General features: G+C 58.6%; 1 protein-coding gene across 3 annotated transcripts in view; it reads right to left on the bottom strand.

Annotated features, from left to right (window-relative positions):
* Positions 1-22,344, bottom strand: part of SLC8A2 (solute carrier family 8 member A2) — a 71,840-nt gene that overhangs the window by 35,655 nt on the left and 13,841 nt on the right. For all 3 annotated transcript variants that reach the window (XM_054010219.1, XM_054010217.1, XM_054010218.1), the window contains exon 2: positions 19,628-21,461. In XM_054010219.1, the coding sequence (XP_053866194.1) occupies positions 19,628-21,420 (1,793 nt within the window). In that variant the 5' untranslated portion in view covers positions 21,421-21,461. The remainder of the gene's footprint in view (positions 1-19,627; positions 21,462-22,344) is intronic.

Genomic DNA, 22,344 nt, shown 5'->3' on the forward strand with positions numbered 1-22,344 from the left:
ACCCCCCAAAATAACCAAAGGAATCCAGTGTCTCTGGTGAAACGGCCAGGATGGTTTTCACTGAGTTTTGAAACATCCGTTCCTGGCATTTCCCAATGTGTGTCTCCCCAGATGCGGAGTGGAACCAGGACCGTGTGTAAACAAACACCCCCACCCTGGATTGGCATCCAAATATTCCCCGACATCTGAATTCAAGAGTCACGTGAACTGTACGTGGTGTCTCTGGTGCTGGAATCAGCCTGGTAAGTGCTTTACATTCACCCCCTGCCTTACTCCGGATTAACGGCCCTGAGTAAATGAGCCCGAATGCGCAGGGATCCCATTTCTCTCGTGAAATCGGTTAAACCCGTGACCTGTTCGGGGAGGCAAAGAATCAAACTGGAGCTGGAGCCGCTAATTAGCCGCCACCCCTGTGCTGTTTTCCAGGCCCCCCAGGACGGTGCAGTGCCAGCAGGAACTGGCAGTGCCCGGGGACTAGATTGTCCTTCTCTGCCAGATGGAAGGTGCGTGGGAAGCAGATCCCGGCGGGACGAGCCAGGCTGGACTCTCAGAGCAGCTTCTCGTGGAGGGTGTCACAGCACTTCATGGAGGTGAGTGAATTCAGACCCACGGATCCCCCGCTAGATCCGTGTTATCGTCCCCATTCGGCAGGCGCGGGACCAGAGGTGGGGAGTGGCTGACCCCAGGCCCCGAAGCGAGTCGGTGCCAGGGGTAGGACCCAGGAGTCCTGACTGCCTGGACTGTGCTGTAACCACAAGGCCATGCCTCCTGAATCTGCAACAGCGCGACGGCCGATTCCCACCTGTTGGGGTGGAGCGCAGCGGCTGACTGTATGGGCATCCCTCACCCACCACTGAGACGCAGCTGCCTCTGGGGTGGAGCACAGCGGCTGACTGTACAGGGACCCCTCACCCACCACTGAGATGCACCCGCCTCTGGGGTGGAGCGCAGCGGCTGACTGTACGGGGACCCCTCACCCACCACTGAGACGAGCCGCCTGTGGGGTGGAGCGCAGCGGCTGACTGTACAGGGACCCCTCACCCACCACTGAGACGAGCTGCCTCTGGGGTGGAGCGCAGCGGCTGACTGTACGGGGACCCCTCACCCACCACTGAGACGCAGCCGCCTCTGGGGTGGAGCGCAGCGGCTGACTGTACAGGGACCCCTCACCCACCACTGAGATGCACCCGCCTCTGGGGTGGAGCGCAGCGGCTGACTGTACGGGGACCCCTCACCCACCACTGAGACGCAGCCGCCTCTGGGGTGGAGCGCAGCGGCTGACTGTACAGGGACCCCTCACCCACCACTGAGATGCACCCGCCTCTGGGGTGGAGTGCAGCGGCTGACTGTACGGGGACCCCTCACCCACCACTGAGACGCAGCCGCCTCTGGGGTGGAGCGCAGCGGCTGACTGTACAGGGACCCCTCACCCACCACTGAGACGCACCCGCCTCTGGGGTGGAGCGCAGCGGCTGACTGTACAGGGACCCCTCACCCACCACTGAGACGAGCTGCCTCTGGGGTGGAGCGCAGCGGCTGACTGTACAGGGACCCCTCATCCACCACTGAGATGCACCCGCCTCTGGGGTGGAGTGCAGCGGCTGACTGTACGGGGACCCCTCACCCACCACTGAGACGCAGCCGCCTCTGGGGTGGAGCGCAGCGGCTGACTGTACGGGCACCCCTCACCCACCACTGAGATGCAGCTCCCTCTGGGGTGGAGCGCAGCGGCTGACTGTACGGGCACCCCTCACCCACCACTGAGATGCAGCTGCCTCTGGGGTGGAGCGCAGCGGCTGACTGTACGGGCACCCCTCACCCACCACTGAGATGCAGCTGCCTCTGGGGTCCCTCACCCACTTCCACCACCCATGGATCCGGCCCTAGAAATGCTAATGACCGGACTTACCCTGATTTAAGCACAACCTTATTGGATCCTGGCTGCTCGTTATAAGCCTCATTTAAGGGCCATTTGTGTGTCTCTGTGCCGCCAAGAACATCCTCCCAAGGGGAGAGAAAAGCTCAACTCTGCTGTGGGAAACACGGAACTGGCCCAGCCTGGCAAATGCTGATGCCTGGCCCAGCCGAGTCTCCAGGCAGCTGGTTCTGGGTCACTGGGAGGGGCCGGGCGACAGCCAGAGACGGGAATTAACGAGCAGGAGATTTCCCACTGTTTGCTAACAAACTCAATCCGTCGGGTGCCAAGGAACCGCGGGGCGAAGCAGCCAGGCTTTCAGCGGGGACAGATCGGCACGGCAGAGTTGATATCAGCGCCAGTTTGCACCAGCTGGGGATCTGGCCCCGTTGATTGAGTCATTCAAACCTCGTACTTAACCCCAGCTTTCTAGGTTAGAAAAATGTGATTGTGCAGGCACCCCCCTTCTCCATCAGTGAGATGCAGCCACCTCTGGGGAGAGGTGCAGCAGATGGGAGCAGATCCTGGACTAGGAATCACTTTCTTCTCCTCTGGGTTTGCTGAAGAGGGAAATGCAGGGCAGGATGAAGATCAGTGTGTAGGACTGGAATAGCAAGGGGGGGCTGCGGGTCAGGAGTGAGGGGTACCGGCAGAGCTGGGGGGGCAGGACTGGGCTGGCAGGAGCTGCGGGTCGGGAGTGAGGGGCACTGGCAGAGCTGGGGGGGGTAGGCTGGGATAGCAGGGGCTGCGGGTCGGGAGTGAGGGGCACTGGCAGAGCTGGGGGGGCCCAGGGCTGGGCTAGCAGGGGCTGTGTGTCGGGAGTGAGGGGCACCGGCAGAGCTGGGGGGGGTTAGGCTGGGATAGCAGAGGGGATGTGGGTCAGGAGTGAGGGGCACCGGCAGGGCCGGGCTAGCAGAGGGGCTGCGGGTCGGGAGTGAGGGGCACTGCCAAAGAGGGTGGAGCCATTTACACAACACCTACCAATTGGCCCCCTCCAGACCCACCAACGAGCTCTCCTGGCTCCGTTCCCTTTGCTTCTTCCCCCTCCTGCTGCTCCCCGAGAGCCCCCACCCGGCTTGTCCCCGTGTCGGGGGCCGGGGGTCCCACCAGGAGTCGGCCCCAAGGGGGAAGCCCAGCTGGTGGACGAGACCAGACAACCAGGGCAGGGCAGGGCAGGGCAGGGGCAGGGGTTGGAGCAGCTGCAGGCCTGTCTCTCGGCCAGGCGGGCGCGGGGTCCCTGGGGCCCCTTCCCAGCGGCAGAGGAGAGATGCTCTGTAATAAAGGAGCGAGCGGCGGTGCTGAGTGTGCGGGCAGGGAACGGCTGGTGTGGGCGGCAGGGCTGGCGGGGACGTGATGCCGGGTGTGATGGGGGTGGGAGAGAGTGGGTGTGTTACGAAATGTGTGTGTTTGTGTGTGTGTGATGGGGTGTGCAGATAGCAGGTTGTTCTGGAAGAGGTGTGTGTGTGTGTGTGTGTGTGTGTGTGTGTGTGAAGGATTTGTTGTGCAGAGAGCAGGTGTGTCAGGCAATGGGTGTGACAGGGTGTGCAGGGAGCAGGTGTCAGGCAATGGGTGTGCAAGGGTGTGTGTGGATACCAGGTGTGTCAGGCAAGGGGTGTGCGAGGGCGTGTGGAGCACAGGTATGTCAGGCGATGGGTGTGTGAGGGGCTGTGTGGAGCACAGGCGTGGCAGGCAATTGGTGTGACAGGGTGTGCGGGGAGCAGGTGTGTCAGGGAAGGGGTGTGCAAGGATGTGTGGGGCACAGGGGTGTCAGGCGATGGGTGTGCAAGGGCATGTGGAGCACAGGGGTGTCAGGCGATGGGTGGGCAAGGGCATGTGGAGCACAGGGGTGTCAGGCGATGGGTGTGCAAGGGCATGTGGATCACCGGTGTATTGGGCAAGGGGTGTGCGAGGGTGTGTGGAGCACAGGGGTGTCAGGCGATGGGTGTGCAAGAGTGTGTGGAGCACAGTCATGTCAGGTAAGGGGTGTGCGAGGGCATGTGGAGCACAGGGTTGTCAGGTGATGGATGTGTGAGGGTGTGTGGAGCACAGGCATGTCAGACGATGGGTGTGCGAGGGCGTGTGGAGCACAGGCGTGTCAGGCGATGGGTGTGTGAGGGCGTGTGAAGCACACCCGTGTCAGGCGATGCATGTGCCAGGACGTGTGGAGCACAGGGGTGTCAGGTGATGGGTGTGTGAGGGGGTGTGTGGAGCACAGGCGTGGCAGGGAATGGGTGTGTGGGGAGCAGGTGTGTCAGGCAATGGGTGTGCAAGGGCATGTGGAGCACAGGTGTGTCAGGCGATGGGTGTGTGAGGGGGTGTGTGGAGCACAGGCGTGGCAGGGAATGGGTGTGTGGAGCACAGGCGTGGCAGGGAATGGGTGTGCGGGGAGCAGGTGTGTCAGGCAATGGGTGTGCGAGGGCGTGTGGAGCACAGGGGTGTCAGGTGATGGATGTGTGAGGGTGTGTGGAGCACAGGGGTGTCAGGTGATGGGGGTGTGAGGCGTGGCAGGGAATGGGTGTGCGGGGAGCAGGTGTGTCAGGCAATGGGTGTGCAAGGGCGTGTGGAGCACAGGTGTGTATTGGGTGGTGGACGTGTTAGGTAGCCGGGTGCAGCCTGTTATAGTTGCCCAGGGTGGACAGACGGACGGACACTCTCGATCTGTCCCCCAGGCCATTTCCCTGGGATCCCAGCGGGGCCCAGCCCACCCAGACCCCTACCAGCCCCGACGAGCAAACAGCGTCCTCGACCCAACCCTGCCCTGCAGCTGGGGGGCGCCCCCCTCAGGGTACAGCCAACCCCCACAGGCCCTCCTCGACGTGCAGGTATTACAGCCCCCTCACCACGAGTGTTAGTGGGGTCTAGTGGTTAGAGCGGGGGGGGCTGGGAGCCAGGACTCCTGGGTTCTCTCCCCGGCTCTGGGAGGGGAGCGGGGTCTAGTGGTTAGAGCAGGGGGGCTGGGAGCCAGGACTCCTGGGTTCTCTCCCCGGCTCTAGGAGGGGAGTGCGGTCTAGTGGTTAGAGCAGGGGGGCTGGGAGCCAGGACTCCTGGGTTCTCTCCCCGGCTCTAGGAGGGGAGTGGGGCCCAGCGGTTAGAACAGAGGACTGGAATTCAGGATGCCTGGGTTCTGTGCACAGTTCTAGGAGGTGAATGGGGCTTAGTGGTTAGAGGGGGGGGTGTCGGGGTGGGAGCCAGGACTCCTGGGTTCTGTGCCCAGCTTGGGCAGGGGAGTGGGGCCTAGCAGTTAGGGTGCATAGCTGGGATGGTGGATTCTGCTTGCCTAAGATCACGTCACAATCCTCAAACCCCGGCCAAGAGCCAGGCCCAGAAGCCAGCCGGTCTGACTCCAGCCTCCGTGCGGTAGGCACAGCCAGTATCCTTCTCCCCCTTGCCCAGATTGAAAAGTTGAGGCACGCAGTGGGGAGCTGGCCTGCCACGGGCCGCCCAGCGGAAGTGCTGGGGAAAGAACCCCGGCGTCCTGTCTCCCTCACCCCCCGGCCCGGGAGAACCGCCGTTTGCTGGCACAAAACACAGTCCCTGGCCCAGACAGCTAAGTCAGAGAAAACCGAGCCACCGCTAGAAACCGGCTGCTCAGGCCCTCAGCTAACATCAACCTCCCCTCAGAGAGGGAGGAACGCCGCTGACCAGGACTCAGGACACCTGGGTTCTATCGCCGGCTCTGCCACTGAGACGCCAGGTGACCTGGGGCACGTCACTTCCCCACTCCGGGCCTCGGTTTCCCCTCCCGCCCTTTGGCTGCACACACACTGGGCTCCGGGTTTGTCCAGCACCTTGCACCCGGGGGCTCTGATCTCGAGATGGTACCGTAATGAAAGCAGGGCCAGAGGGGAGCTGGGTTCGACTTCGGGCACTGTCCCAGCCAGGCAGCCTTTGCGACTGCAACTAACTCAACGGTGGCTAGGACAGGAGCTGGGAGGCTGCAGCGGGTCCTCGGGGATCGGTTTAGCCAGCAGGTTCCCACTCCCCGGTATATTCTTCGGGAAGAATAACCGCGCTTGCAGCCAGCCCATGAGCAACCCGAAGGAAAAGCTACTAACGAGATTGAGACACGTAACTGCAATAGTTCTCCCGGGCTGCAAAATGTAGACGGGCGCTAACCCACCCGAGGCGATTTCCCTGCCCCACGGGGGAGCATTCTTCTTAAAGCAGTAGCGAAACCCAGGCGGTAATTCCTTCCCCGTAAGAGACGCGGACGGTGTAGATTGGAACAACCACCATCCTGGCCAACGACCCAGAAAGCAAAGACATCCAGCTGCCCACACACAATCTGGCCCTTTTCCTGCTTAAAAAAATCGGTTGGGGAAAAAGTTGCATATTTCAAATCTTTCTGTTCAGCGCAAATTTGACTGACGTTGGCTCATTCTCCGGCGGGTTCAGGGGCTGATTTTCACAGAGTTCGGAGACTCCCCCACCTTTCAGGGGTCTTCAGTTGGGCCCCCTCCACCCCAAAAAAACTACTAAGGGTTCTTGAAAATGTACATCTCTGCTAACATGGCTTGCCTCAGTTTCCCCACCTATAAACTGGTGGGTCGTCATGTTTCCCAGAGGCGGGGGAAGGTCACCACGATTGAGTAGTTAAGGTCTACAAAGTGTGTTGATGATAAAAGGGAAATTAATTTAGGTGCCAATTCACCAACCCATATGGCACTAACTACCAATTAGTATTATCATTTATCCCGGTAGTGCCTAGAGATCCTGGCCCAGATCAGGCCCCCCATTGCGCCAGGCGCTGTCCAGACCCCGACCGAGATCAGGGCCCCATTTCGCCAGGCACTGCCCAGACCCCGACCGAGATCAGGGCCCCGTCGCGCCGGGTGCTGCCCAGACCCTGACCAAGATCAGGGCCCCATCGCGCCGGGCGCTGCCCAGACCCCGACCGAGATCAGGGCCCCGTCGCGCCGGGTGCTGCCTAGACCCCAACCGAGATCAGGGCCCCGTCGCGCCAGGCGCTGCCTAGACCCCAACCGAGATCAGGGCCCCGTCGCGCCAAGTGCTGCCCAGACCCCAACCAAGATCTCAGAACAGATCTCCAAACCTTCACCCCAAAACTCAGAAGGGACCAACCAACCTTGCTCCAAAAATCAAGCTCAACTCCCAACACTCAAAAAAACTTCCCCACGACTTCATGTCAAAATTCAGATCCCCTGGCTCCCAGCACCCCCCTGCTCTAAGCACTAGACCCCACTCCCCTCCCAAAGCTGGGAGTAGAGGCCGGGAGTCCTGGCTCCCAGTCTCTTGCTCCAACCACTCGACCCCACAAATGGCCACATCTGGAAAAAGAACCCAGGAGTCCTGGTTCCTAGCCCCCTTCTTTAAACACAAGGGTAAGTCAAAAATGTGTGGGGTGTTCAGACTAGATGTACAATTATGTTAGTTAACTCATGTTAACGGGCAATCAGTTAAAACAGGACCATAAACTCCAGTCTAGATGCCCGCCTGAGTCTGCAGAGAGCCTGAAACGACAGCTCCGAGAGGAGCAAAGATTCCATTGCTCATCCCACCAGCCAATCAGAGCCCCCAAAGGCGCTATGAATTGCTACACTGTCAGCAACTCCGAGGGGATCCTGGCTGCTGATTGGCTGGTGGGGAGGCCACATGGTTTTAGAACATTTCTTAACACGAATGCTTAACCATGATCTCCATTCTCTGGTATCCCACCCCCCTCCTTCCCTGGGCACGCTCTAATGCCCACAGTAACTCCAGCTGGTGTTTCCGAACCTGCTGAGCCCGGCCAGTGCCTATCACTGCCTGGCAACCGGCACTGGTGGCTGCCTTACACATAAATAAAATATTTAGGGCTGGGGCTGGAGGGAAGGAACCATCTCCTCCCGGATTTATTAGCCAGCAATCTCTACCAACGCCTGGCCCTTCAAGCAGCTATAAATCCACCGGCTCCGGGTCCCGGCTCCGATTAAACCAAACACACGGCTAGTTTGCCAAGACAGCCTCTCACAGTAGCCAGCTGTCTGTGATCCAGTTGTTAGGTTTTAAGGAGGAGAGCTGGGCAAAAATTGCCATCCAAACCTTTTTTCGGTGAAAAATGCAGATTTAGCAACACCAAGACATTCTGCGAACGTCATATCGACTTTGCCAAAGTGTTTGGTTTTTTGGGGGGCGGGAAGGGGGGGAAGACACCCAAAACTTCCTCCCAAAATTGAAAGGTTCTATTTTGACATTTTGAATAGGAAACGTTTCGAGTTTTCGATTATAAGTAACTTTTCCTTTTGAAAATACCCTTCTGTTTTAGTTTAAAACACTTCAAAACATTTTTAAATCCTCAAAATTGAAACAAGCCATTTTGTTCAACCCAGAACGGACACATTTTCCATTTGCTGAAAAATTGCATTTTCGGTTCAACATGAAACATTTCCCCTCCCAGAATTACCAGTTCTATCACCAGTCCCAGAGTGGCCTCTAAACAGTGGGCTCTGCAGATCCTGATTGAGATCAAGGCCCCATCATGCCGGGCGCCGCCCAGCTCCTGACCAAGATCAGGGCCCCATCGGGCCAGGCGCTGCCCAGCTCCTGACCGAGATCAGGGCCCTGTCGCACCAGGCGCTGCCCAGACCCCAGCCAAGATCAGGGCCCCGTCATGCCGGGCGCTGCACACACATATAGGCACAGACAGCCCCTGCCCCAAACAGTTGGAACTTGTCCCGGTAGAACTCTGTCTGGTCAGGGCGTGATTTCTCACCGATGTCATTGTACCGGTGCAAGCTGTGTTGGTCAGAGCGTGATGAGATGCGATCGCTGAGCGACGAGCTTTGTGCTGGCTAACGCCCCCAGTGCAGAGCGTAAACCGGTGTAAGCTGTGTCCACACGAGGAGCGCTTTGCTGGTACGGTATCGTGGGAAAGCCACACCGGCAAAGCCTTCCACGCATAGACCTGGCCTTGCTCCCCTTCCCTTTAGCAACAGAGCGAAAGCAGTACAAGTTTCTAGTGGATACAGGGCTGCAGTAGACAAGACAAATAGTGGGTGGGGAAACTGAGGCACAAAGCGGGGCAGTGAGGGGCCCAAGATTACACAGAGCTGGAATCAGAACCCAGGTGTCCTGGCACCTGCGTGCTGCACCCCACTGACTTGCCCTGAAAGCGCCAATTCTGATCCTCCAGTGTTTTCCTCCCGTTTGAGGCCAGCCTGAACGGCCAGAGGTGGAGCAGGGCAAACCTCAGGTGCGAAGAGTGAATGGGGTTTGCTCCCACTCTGCAGAACTAGGGAAACCAAGGAGCAGCGGAAACGGAATTGGATTTGTAAAGGTCTCTCGGTTTTCGGCACTGGAATCGCACAGGTCGGGAGACGGGTTTTGATCTCAGAAAGCCCTTTGACGTGCAGCCCCGCCGAAGAGACAGAGATGATCTTTCTTTCTCCTTCTTCTTTGGACTTGAAGGCCAACCTTGTCCACAGAGCTCAGGGCCCAGATGGCACGTGGCCAGCGCCCACAAGCAGGCCCCAGCGTGCCCAGCTCTTTAGAAAATCTGGCCCAGTCCCTTGATGCCTAGCTGGAGGGTCGTGCTATGGGGTATTCCTGCCTGCAGAGCAGCGTATAGACAGCTCAGGCCAGGCTGCTGGCGGTTAGAGCAGCCACCGGGGTCGCTCTAAGGCCACACACGCGAAACTGTGCCTCGCAAAGATTGCAGAAAAGCCCAGGAAACGCAGCCCAGCCCCCTTCCCCGCATCTTAAGGGAAATGCAAGGTCTCCTAATGAGGCAACCCAAATCCCATTGGACATCCGCAGGCCCAGATCTCATCAGCCAGCGAAGATGGGGGGAAGTGACCAGCCTTTAGAAGGACGAGCCCCACGGTAATGAATTTGACTCCATTTCATTTCTGCAAACAAATGGAACCAAATTTTGTCTGCAAAGTCGCCTCTCTCCCTCCCTCTCTCTCTCCCCTAATCCAGGAAGGAGGAACAGAGTCATTAATAAAACAGCCTGTCAGCACCTCCATAATACCAGGCATTAAAAATTCACAAGCGCCTTTTCCCCTCCGGCTCGCCGTCTCCGCGGTGAGTAATGCCAATCGAAAGGTGAGAGTGGGGGCAGGGGTGGGGAAATGGGATGGAATGAAATTAAAAGGAGCCATCCGGTGTGGGGGGGGGATTTTCTGTAGGGTGGGAGGACGCAGGACAAGGGCGGCGGGGTGGGGGATTGTGATCCACATGCCCAAAACAGCCGCTGTAACTCCAATGGATAGGGGAGGCTGGTTAGATAAAGGGGCTGGCTCGGCAGAGCTAAGTTATTGCCCAGTGGATCAGACTCTCAGTCCATCTAATGCCATATGCTTTGGAGGAAAGTGCCAGCCCCCCCGCCCACCGGGCCATTATGGAATAACCCGCCCTCAGGGAAAGATCTTCCTGACCCCAAGAGTTAGAGGTTGCTTTTGCCCTGAAGCATGAAGGTTACCACGCTTTCACGTGTCGAAAGGCACGAACGGCTGTTTTGCCCAGATTGATTTTTCCTGCCTCTGATGGAGGAGGGGGGAGAGGACTGAAGCAATGCTAAGAAAGTCCCGGAAAACCTCTCTTGGAAATCACGGAGCCTGAAGACAAGGGTGAAAAAAAAACAAAAACCCACAAGCAGCAATCAGAAATGTCAGCGACTGTGCTATTTGGATGCCAGATTTGATGAAGGGTTTGCAAGACGTGCACGCAATAATACATCAAGGGAGAGGATTAATTGCTGCACTGAGCGGCAGGAAGAGAATTACCAGCCGCCCCCCGCACCCACCCCGTCTACTGGCAACGAGACCATCAGGCGGGTGGGAATGCCGTGTAGTAGTTGGAATGGGGCAGTGAGAGGGAGGAGGGTCTAGTGGTTATAGCAAGGGAAGGACCCTGGGATCTGGGCTCTCGGGGGTGCCGGAGCAGGGGGCTGGGAGTCAGGACTCCTGGGTTCTATTCCCAGTTCAGAGTGGGGCTGACAGGAGGACCGCAGTGGAGACTGTGAGTCAGGACTCCTGGGTTCTCCTCTCGTGGTGGGGCTCCCTCATCTGCAGCCAGGGAGGAGCAGGAAATCTCCTGCCATCAGCTCAGCTCTCAGCTGCGTTCTCACGAGGCCGGCAGGTGCAGGCGGATCAGCAATCCTCGGAAGCTGCTAACGCTGAGCAAACACACAGGGCGAGGAGGTGGAGAAAAGCCCTTAGAGACAGGACAGGCAGGAGCTGGATGCTAAAGGGACAATTCCTCTGTTCAACAGCAAATGTACCATGCACAGAGAGTGGTTAGAGCAGGGGACTGGCTGTCAGGACTCCTGGGTTCCATTGTCCGCTCGGAGGAGAGGAGTGGGGTCTGGTGGTTAGAGCAGGGGACTGGCTGTCAGGACTCCTGGGTTCTATTGTCCGCTCCGAGGAGGGGAGTGGGGTCTGGTGGTTAGAGCAGGGGACTGGCTGTCAGGACTCCTGGGTTCTCTTTTCAGCTCGGGGAGAGAGCGTGATCTAGGGGTTAGAAGGCGGGACTAGGCGGCAGGATGCCTGGGTTCTCTTCCCGGGCTCGGGGAATTTGGTCCTGTGGCCTTTAATGGAGCTAATGTTGATTCAGAGCAGCCGAGGATCTGACCCTCTTTTCGGCAAGCCTGGGACTTAAGAACCAACCCAACGCCCTTTGATCCGACTCCCACCTCCTGTGAAAACAGCAACTCCCCCTAAGTGCCCGCTGCCGCATTTTGACTCTGCTGAAATCTAGCCGCGCTGCTGGGTGCAGGGCACCTCGGCCTTGTAAGCAGATTTGCCCAGGCCCATCCACACGTGTCTCTTCCGGCCTGTGCTCTGAGGCGGCTCCGCAGGCCGCGGGACAAGGCCAGGTTCGGTGCGGGCACCCAGGGAGCTGTTTGAAATAACTCCGCCCGGAGACCGACCTTTCCCAGCCAGAGGGGTTGTACAGGGCTCCGGCTGTTTGGTTTCTCAAACGGCGGGTTGAGAGGGACTTGATTACAGCACAGAAGCACCCCAGGGTTTCTTAATCTAGCGAAGAGCAGCCGGACAGGAAAGGCTGACAAATCCCAATTAGAAACCAGGCACGGATCTGTATGCATCTGGCTTAGCCAGTCCCGACTGTGTCTGTTCTGGGAGCCAGGGGCCAGTGAGGCGGCTAAAAGCAAGGCCCTAACCCCCGGACACCAGGTCTCGGGGTGACTGATCAGTCCACGCGCTTCTCCAGCTGGGAGGACGAGTCAGCACCAGAGACAGACGCTGCATTTCCTCGCCGTGCTGGTCTTTCCCCTGCTGCTCGATGCGTGTTTGTCTGGTTTTGTCTTCTGGGAAACAGGATCAGAGCTTCAACAGCATGAGCGACAACAGCCGCCTGCACCTGTCTCACTGACGTCTTCTCCCTTCCCCAAAAAGGACAATTATAATGCCGAGGACCTTTAATGCCATCTGAACGGCAATCAGCCGGGGCGGGGCCGTATCAAATCTCTCTGCAGCTGAACAGAACAAGGGCCGTCGTTGGAATGAAACTCTGACTTAATACTCTCGATTTCAAACGCTTTCGCCGCTTTTCCGTCTTTTTTGGTATTATTACGAAAAGGTTAGAAAGACTTTTAATGGGGCTGTTGCCCTGGGACGAAGTAGCCAAGGTTTCTGTATTCAAAACCCCACCCTGGTCTGATGATTCGCATGGGACAGCGAGGGGGTCATGTTGACACCCTCTGGGGCTGTTTATTCCCTGGAAGTTAACACAACATCTTGTGACTTCTGGCTCCACAAACGCTAGCCTCTACCACTTGAGCTGAAGGCCCATAGCCATTAGCAGGGAGGCAGAGGAAGAGGAAGACAATTTCTGAGGTGCTCCAAGCACTAGAGCGGGGATAAAGTGCGACAGAGCACGTTGTTATTCTTGATTATTTGAACTACCGTAGTGCCTGGGACCCCACTGCGCCAGGCGCTGTGTGTTTTTATTGCTATTCGGTGTATTACGGTAGCACCGTGTCACGGAGTCCCCGGGCGATGCTCTGGAACTGCTCCCCCACAAAGCCAGTCAGGACTTTGGGGAGCCTCCTCTTCCTCGGAGCAGACTGTCTTCAGGGCAAGACGCTCACACGGCTTCACCTCCTGGGTCTGACCGGGGAGCATTCAGCATATGCCCCTCCGTGCGCTTCCCACAGCGAGTCCGCCCAGGCGGGGTCCTGGGGGAGCCAGAGGGTCCTGCACCCCCACTTCGCAGTCAGACGGGACTCTCAGCCAGCCAGTAACACAGAGGTTTATTAGATGACAGGAACAGGGTCTAAAACAGAGCTTGTAGGTACAGCGAACGGGATCCCTCGGCCGGGTCCATTCTGGGGTTCAGAGAACCAGACACCCACGTCTGCCCTCACTCCTAGTCCCCAGGTAGCTCCAACTCTGAAACACCCTCCAGCCCCTCCTTCTCCCGGCTTTGTCTCTTTCCTGGGCCAGGAGGTCACCTGATCTCTTTGTTCACCTTTAGCTATTTCCTTGCAGGGGGGGAAGGAGCCCTGGCCATTTGTTGCCAGGGAGACAGAGTGTCAGTGATTTATGCGCACTGGCCTTTCCCCACCACCTAGAGACTTAAGAAATGCATAGGGGAAACTGAGGCACCCACACAGTATTCAGAGGAAACTTCGTCACACACCAGGGTGCCCCAATCATGGGCCAAGTCCCCATTGTGCAAGGCACTGAACAAAACCAGAACTAAGAGAAGATCCCTGCCCCAATCACACCCTTATCCCCATTTCACAGATGGGGAAACTGAGTCACCGAGACGCTTGCCCAAGACTATTCTGGGAATAAAGGTAAGTGGGAGGCTGTACCCAGGGAGCTGAGGTCAAGGCTCCGAATCCAGAACCACCAGGCTCCCAGGCCAGCGCTCAGCAGACCTTGTGGAAAAGAGTCCATCGAAAACGGCTTGTTTTTGTCCTCAAACATCTGTGTTTTCACTGAAGAGTTTTAAAGCTCGAAACCCGCAAAATTGCAATGAAAGCGCTGGAAATTTCCCAAGTGGAAATTTTAAGCGGAGACGGAAAAAATGAGCGGTTTGGTCAAAAAACTTCCGTTCGGGAGAAAAAATAAATCTCTCGTCAGTCAGCTCTAATGCTCCGGCCTGTGCACGGCCTGGGCGTATTGTGCCCGATAGATCCTCCGCTGTGCACGGGGAGAGATACATCACAGCAAGGACGGCCGGCCTCGGGCAGGGGGCGCGTGGGAACAAGGCACAGCAGGAGGTGATCAAACCAAGGAAAACCTTGGGGCGCTTCGTGCCAATCAGATCTGCTAGAATCGGCTTCCCCGGAGCTAGGAACTGGGCCGTGGGCAGGCAGGCCTAGTCATTACCTGTTTGTTTGGGTTTGCCTGCAGCACACTGGGGACCCCGGCCAGAGGCACTGAGGCAGAGATGGGCTTGATCTTCAAAGCTCAGAGCCGGACCTGAGACAAGAGCCACCCCTAACCCTAGGCTGCGAGCTGGGCGCCCCTTGCCCCCCACTTGCCTTTGAGAAACAACAACGGCTCACCTGGGCCGGAGTTTGGGTCGCCAGCCCTGACACAGGGGGCTGCCCGAGAGGCGAGCACCACTGGGGACCGCCTCCGTTCCCGGACCGGTGCGACTTGTTGGACTAAGAATCTACCCAGCCTCTGCACGGATGATTTTTCCTCCGGCAGGAAACGGAGCTGTAATCTGCTACCTTCCTGCTCCAGGCCAGGAGGACACACGCTTTGAGATTGCCCCAGATCTCACCCCGCCTGGGAGCCTGGTGATGCAGCCCCCTCCTTCTGTTTGGAGAAGCATAACCTCGGCACCCCTCCAGAGCCTCCCACCTTCCCTGCCCACGCAGCTCGGGGCTCGCCAGCTCCCGAGTATATTAACAACTCGTTAATTTCTTGGCTTGTCAGTAGGGCCAGATGAGGCGGGGCTGATGAACCGGGGGCCTGCAGGACAATCAACCTGGGAAATCAATAGCAATTTCTTGGACTCGCTGAGGCTGCACCGACCAGCTGATTCCAGACGGTGAGGGCCCCGGAGAACGGGGGAGCTTCGTGGGCCATGGGGCAGCCTGACTTCACACCCGCTAAAAAGGGCACCCCCAGGTTTGTAGCACTGTCCGCTGCCCACCAGCCCGGCTCCCAGAGTGACTTGGACAGCTCGGGGCAGAGCGGATTGGTGGGTTCTGCGCAGAGCATGCTAAACGGGGTTAGGCCTGGTAGGTACCTGCCTGGGAGACCGCTGACAAAATCGCAGGGTGTCGTTTGCAAAGGGGAAGCCGCTTTGCCATCTTCTCTCCAGTGCAGGTGCACAAGCAGGGAAGTCCCCGATGGATCGATAACTATTTGCTATGGCACGACAGCCTGCACACAGGGAGGCTTGTAGGGCACCGAGGGAGGTGGGATCATGCGGGCACAAGACAGACCGGTAGGACGCAGGGCAACACGCGGGCTGGGCTCTGGCTAGGTGGCCTCGTGGTGCTCTGGGGTTCAGGGGGTCCCGACCTCACTGCTCTGCAAAGTGGGGACGAAATGCTCCCGCGGCGCCATCACCTCACCCCCTGGGGAAACTGAGGCACCGAGCTGAGACGCGCCTTGTCCCAAGCAAGTCTGTGACGCGGCCTGGAAGAGAACTCCGTCTGTTAGTCCCATGCCTGAACCACAAGCCCCTTCCTCCTTCGGCCTTTTCCGTCCCGTTTCTGTCTTTCGCCCACACAAACGAGGCCTTCTCTTTGTTGGCAGCCGCGGCAGAGATAGGGCAAAGAGCGAGTCCAACGCTGACGCTCAGCCTAGACAACGGCCCGCCCCGGGCAGAGAGGACGCCCCTCAGAGCAGCTGTTACTGTTAGCTACGTGGATCGGGGGGGACATCGGAGGCTCCAGATGTCCAGCCAGGCAGCACAACGTAGCATTTTAAGGATGCCCGATCTCCGCTTTTGGGGACATTCCCCCCCACCCCTGTTTGTGGGTGGTATGGAACAGCGCTTATGCGTCCTTATGCATCACCGCCCTTTCCAAACCCTCTTACAGAGAAACGTTTTGCCCAGGCTACACTCCTGGTACTAGATCCAAAGTAAGAGAACGTTGCCTTTCAAACTAGCCGCTCCCGACCCCACCTAAAACGTTTCTGCCGTCGCTCTACAATGAAAAATAAATGTTTCATTCCAAACAAGAGCAGGAACGCGTCAGCAAGGTGTAACGAAGTGGGGGGTTTCTTGTTTTCGGTGGGGTTTCAATGGTTTGCATGCGGAGGGGGTGGGACTCAGTTTCCCTGGGTGTTACTGGTTTAACGAGGTGAGGGGAGAGGGAGTGTGTTTTGCAGCGGACCGGAGAGAGGACGTGGGGACCCAGCCGATGGCCTGGAGGATGGAGACCCCAGCGACCGGTGACCTGGGGACCCTCAGGCCCAGCTGAGGAGACGCAGCCAGTTCTGGCCAGTGGGCGGACAATGGGCTGCAGAGTGAGGACCCGGTGACCTAACCAGCCGGTTCCAGCCAGAGGACAGAAGCAGGAGAGGAGGCCCCGGTTTACAACCCTGTTTACCTGGAGAGAAGACAATGGACAGAGGCGGGGCTTGGGGCCGGGGATCTCAGATGCCCAGCTGGGAGCAGGGGGGCTCTGGGCTGGAGAGAGGGAGCAGGCAGAGCCCACCTGGATGCAGAGAGACTGGGATGTGCTGGGCTGAGGGAGGCCAGGCCTGAGGCCCTGAGAGTTTCCTGTGCTGTGTTCAACTCTCAATAAACCCTCCTGTTTTACGCTGGCTGAGAGTCACTCCAGGCTAGAGAACAGGGGGCATCGTCCCCTTCGGGGGTGGAGGCCCCGGGGGTCTAGAGCGAGTGGACTCCCTGAGGGGGCTCACAGCAGAGACAGACGTGCTAAGGCTCCGAGAGGTGCGGCTCCAGGAGGTGGAGGGGCCTAACCCCAAGAGAGAGTGGACCCCCGAGAAGGGCTGTCGCACTGAAAGGGGCACCCCCCCACGGACCGCACGGGGCCAGGAGTGGGCACGATCCGTGAGTCTGTGACACAAGGGTATTAATTATGCCGTTAAAAGTTCATTTAAAAAGGCGTTCCTCAAATCGGCACTATGCACATGGTGTTGGTTTTTCTCGGCAGCCATCCAGGTTTTTGCACTGGTGGGAGCGGTGGGATGAGCGAGCAGGCTGGGACACTGGCATCGGCGTGATGGTAGAATTCTTTAAAGCAGGAAATAGCTACTTACAAAAGAAGGCTTTAGGGAACGGGGATGCTGTGATTATTGTTCCTTATTTTTATTAGGGTAACTCCTAGGAACCCCAGGCCCGCACAGTGCTAGGTGCTGTACATTTTTATTGCTGTTAGGTGTACTATAGTAGTGCCCGAGAGCCCACTATGGACCAGGTGCTGTGTATACCCACAATGGAAAGTCCCTTCCCCAAAGAGCTTCTGGTCTAAGGCCTTGTCTACACTAGACAGGGTCTGGTGGTACAGCTATACCGGCGCGGTTGCCAGCGTATTCCTGGAGGTTTCATCACATTACATGATCTTTAATTAAAGATTCACCTTTAGTTCCTGGAGGGTTGGCAACCCTATATCCCGTCCGAGCTCTTCAAGTGGGGACAGACCTTCTATTGGCACAAGTGTGCTTCCCTGGCACGGCGTAGTGCAGCTCCCCGAACAGAATCCGCAACCCGGCAGAAGGACTTTTGACTGCAGTAATTGCATCGGTAATTGCCTGGGGCTTTTGCTGGTATAAACACGTTGTCAAAAACCATCACCCTCCTAAATGGACATTCTCCTCCTGGCAAGAGAGTCGGGCAGAGAGCGAGGCCGCGGAGCGGAGAAGAGGCGACAGCCGGAGACTGACAGGCAGATGTGGGAGCACGGGGAGACGATGATTTTGTCTCCAATTTATGTTCTAATGTGCGAAATCCACAAATTAGCCTCATTTGTATTCCAGTAGCACCTAGAGCCCTGGACTGAGATCAGGACCCTGTAGTCCTGGGCGCTGCACGGATCCACCCCAGACTGAGATCGGGAGCCCCCCCTAGGCCGGGCGCTGCACAGACCCCCCCCCCAGACTGAGATCGGGGCCCCCCCGGGCCGTGCACCACACAGACCCCCCCAGACTGAGATTGGGGGCCCCCCCTAGGCCGGGCGCTGCACAGACCCCCCCAGACTGAGATCGGGGCCCCCCCAGGCCGGGTGCTGCACAGATACAAGCGAGAGCCCCAGACCCAGGCCCAGAGAGTTCCCAACCTGTGCACATGGAAGAAGGCTGGTTCTCCCCATGTTACAAGCCAGAGCCAGAAAGCGATCTGCTCGAGCTCCCAGAGTAAGTCTGTGGCAGTTCCAGGGCTCCCAGCTCGGTCCAGGGCCAGCCCACCCCGCGGGAGCAGGCCGGTTACACCCAGCGCGGACAGCAGTGACCTGGGGGCGCTCTGGCCACCTGCACGGCATGACAAGCTCTCACGGAGCCGGCCGAAAAGCCGGGAGCCCTGACAATACAGTGGAAGCTCAGAGGAGAACTGGGTGTTTTCCCGGGTCAGGCAGCAAAGGCAGACTCCAGCTAATGCCACCGAGCAGGTCTTCCAGCCCACCGTAGCTTGGTTCTCCTGCCTTCGCCCTCTCAGCTCGGGCCCTGAGCGACTGCTAAGCGGCTCCTGTTAGAGCCACATATTTCACAGCCCTGGGAATCTCCCCCGCCCCAGCCCCGATTCCTGCTGCAAACCCAATACCTCTTGGGGGAACGAGGGCGCTCTGGGTTTCTTTAGGGCACGGGGAACGGAGGGGTCCCAGCCATTTGCACGATGTGGCTCTCAGCACAGAGATCACTATACACACAATTCCCCCAATCGTCACACCTGCTGCATCCTGGAACTTCATGGCGCGAGTGGGGACTGAACCCAGATCTAGCCCTTCTCCAAAAGCTCAGCCCCCTGCCACCTGAGCTAACGGCAAATCACCCCTCACTTTGGCAGTATAGGGCATATGACACACATGAGAAGTTCCCATTCCCCCCAGCAGAGAGCAATAGTACTAGCCAGCGCAGTGCAATGCTTTTTCTTCTCTTATCAAAGACGAGGGGAGCAGGAAATTGGCCCTGGTGCCAGGGGACGAGTATTTACAGCTGATGCCCCTCCCCCCACTCCCCAAATCACCACAGAGCCATCCGGAAGAGGTGGCCTTTAAAGAGCTAGAATACGAAGGGCCCGATTCTCTATAGCTCAGCGTCTCCGTCAGGCGCTGCGCCCAGCAGAAAGCGGTGCCAGATCCGAATTTCCACCCACCTTCCACCGTCCAGAACACCCACAGCCTCAATAACTCGGACTACAAGCAGGCAAGCCCACGGCCTTGTCTGCACTGAAGACTTGCCCCAATTCCAGCCACTGGTGGCAAACCCCACTTCTGGCCCAGGTCTTGGCTTTCCACCGTGGCTGGCCACTGATGGGTGGCACCTCAATATGGCCAGCCCCCACACCTTCAACAATCATCAGATTAAATATATATATATATATATTGTTTGGGGTTTTTTTCCCCCTTCTGTGTTTGGGGCCAGTGGGGGGGCTGCATTTTCCAGTATTTCTCCCCAACCAAGAGGGTTAGACACTTACTTTTTTAAACCTTTTCACAATAATGAAAGCCAAGATTCTCGGCTAATCCCAGGACTCCGGGAGCTGGGGCTTGATGCGCACCCGCATGCAGGCACACCCTCACCAGGCAGCTATGCTGGGTGCATCTCCAGGCTGTGGCGAGGCTAACAAGAGGGGGCAATGGTTCGTACTTACACTGTCTCGTCGTCCTTGAATTCCAGCTCCCCGCAGGCGTCTTCATAGTCGATGCCCGCTCCGCGAGCCGTCCCCTCCACTGTCCGGTAGGGGACAATCACCGTCCCCCGCGCCCCAGAGCTCCGCACCACCTTCACTTCCATGGTGCCCTGGCACTCGCTGACACGCAACAGCTTGTCCTGGAAGGTGAAGATGCCGGCGTGGTCGTCGTCCAGGATGGTGACGGTAGCGATCAGCGGGGCCACCAGACGCCCCTTGGGGTGGTCGGCCGAGTCGGACTCGAACATGCCCTCAGCGTCCCCCACCCGCAGGTTGAGCAGGCGGACGAAAAAGTGCTCGTCTTCCTCGAAGATATCGTCGTCGATGATGCCAATCTTCAGCTCCTTCTGCGTCTCGCCCGGCTTGAAGATCAGCGTCCCCTCGCTATATTCGTAGTCGGAGCCCGCCTTGGCCGAGCCGTCCTCCGTCTTGTAGTCCACGTAGAAGGTGTGGTTGCCCTCCCCACCCTGCTGGCAGGCCACGGTCAGCGTGACCGAGCCGCAGTTCTCCAGGCAGTGGTACAGGCAGGGCTCGAAGAAGATCTTGCTGTAGTTCTCCTCCTCTGCCTCCGACGGCGCCTCCAGAAGGTTGGACGACTTCTTGGAGAACTCCGAGACGTGTTTCTTCAGGATGTTCCCAGCCCCGGTCATCATGCGGGTGGCTTGGATGCGGTAGAAAGCTCGGCTCTTCTGTTGGTGCAGCAGGGCGTAGTAGTTGGCCATCTCCACCAGCTGCTCCAGCTCTTTGTCCGGGTGCTTCTGCTTGAGGTCCTTGAGAATCTGGATCACCTCCTTGCGGCTCTCGTCCAGTTCCTTCTCCTCTTGGGTGGAGGAGGCCAGGGCCGGGGACGCGGAAGCCGCCCCGTCCATGAAGACGTTCTCCCGGTGGTCATTGGCCAGGAAGCTGCCATCCATCTCGATGTCTTTGGGGAACTCTCCTTCGGTGCCGATGATGATGCCGCTCCGCGGGTCGGCGCGGTACCTCTTGTAGACGTACTTGTAGAAGAAGAGCCGCTTGTCGGCGATCCAGGCGAAGACCACGCAGACCGGGAAGAAGACGAGCGTCAGCAGAGCTTCCCAGACCTGCACCACGCCCGGGGAGATGACCGCTAGGATCAGATAGAGCCAGATGTAGGCGAAGATGCTCCAGGAGGCCGTGACGAAGAAGACCCGCAGGTGTTTGATCTTGCGGCTCTCCCCGGCGGGGATGACGTAAACGCAGATGGCGATCACCACGAACATGTTGAAGGCGGCGCTGCCCACAATGGTGCCGGGCCCCAGCTCCCCAGCTTGGAAGTTGTGCCCACACACCTCGATGACAGAGAGCAGGATCTCGGGTGCGGAGGAGCCCAGCGCCATCAGGGTCAGGTTGGAGACCGTCTCGTTCCAGATCCGCACTGTGCCGATGCTGGTCTCGCCGTTGGCCTTGGTGACGGTGATTTCCTTTTCCTTGGAGGTGATGACCTCGATGGAGGCCATGAAGCGGTCGGCGATGATGGAGACCCCCAGGAACATGTACATCATGGCCACGAAGTAGACAATGGCCCGAGCAGCTTTGTCGCCGAAGGAGGGGTTGTCCGGCTGCCAGACGGGCAGCAGCACCCCCGGATGGCACGTGTTGGACCCTTGGCAGCTCACGTTGCTTTCCGGCACCGTCTCCAAGGCTCCCGCCCGGGAGAAGTTGTCAGCCAGGAGGACGGAAGCCAGCACAGCCTGGGTGAGGAATCGGGGCAGGGGCTGCCATGCCGGCGCCATGATCCCGGGCGGTTCGGTCTGGCTGCCAGACCCGGCGGGATCTAGAGGAGAGAACGAGAGAGACTTGTGATGGCGCTCCAAGCTCATGCCTCGCCGGGGCTCCCCGAGGCACTTTGCCCTCCCAGAGCTGGGATAGAACCCAGGAGTCCTGGCTCCCAGACCCATCCTCTATCCACTAGACCCCACTCCTCTCCTAGAGCCGGGGATAGAACCCAGGAGTCCTGGCTCCCAGCCCCCCCTGCTCTAACCACTAGACCCCACTCCCCTCCCAGAGCTGGGATAGAACCCAGGAGTCCTGGCTCCCAGACCCATCCTCTATCCACTAGACCCCACTCCTCTCCTAGAGCCGGGGATAGAACCCAGGAGTCCTGGCTCCCAGCCCCCCCTGCTCTAACCACTAGACCCCACTCCCCTCCCAGAGCCAGGGATAGAACCCAGGAGTCCTGGCTCCCAGACCCCCCTGCTCTAACCACTAGACACCACTCCCCTCCCCCTGCTGGGATGGAGCCCAGGAGTCCTGGCTCCCAGCCCTCCCCTGCTCTAACCACTAGACCCCACTCCTCTCCCAGAGCTGGGGATAGAACCCAGGAGTCCTGGCTCCCAGCCCTCCCCTGCTCTAACCACTAGACCCCACTCCCCTCCCCGTGCTGGGATGGATTGCGCCAGGCTCCTACACTAACCAACCGGCTCCCTCCCCCTTCAGCCCCGCGCTTTGCTCACTGCGTCTCTCAGACCAGCTGCGAGTCGCTGGTACGCGACAGATGGACCCCCCCAAACACAACCTACGAGCTCGGCTCAGCGTCGCAGCCTTCCGGGCTCCGCGTCGCTATTTTTATTCCTTCTTCCTGTTCCAACACTTCTCCAGAGCTCGCTGCCCGGGGCTCGGGATTTCACCGCACCGCAGGTGCCACCCTGGCAGGCCGG

This window comes from Malaclemys terrapin, chromosome 20, assembly GCF_027887155.1.
Source record: "Malaclemys terrapin pileata isolate rMalTer1 chromosome 20, rMalTer1.hap1, whole genome shotgun sequence".
Lineage (NCBI taxonomy): Eukaryota > Metazoa > Chordata > Testudines > Emydidae > Malaclemys > Malaclemys terrapin.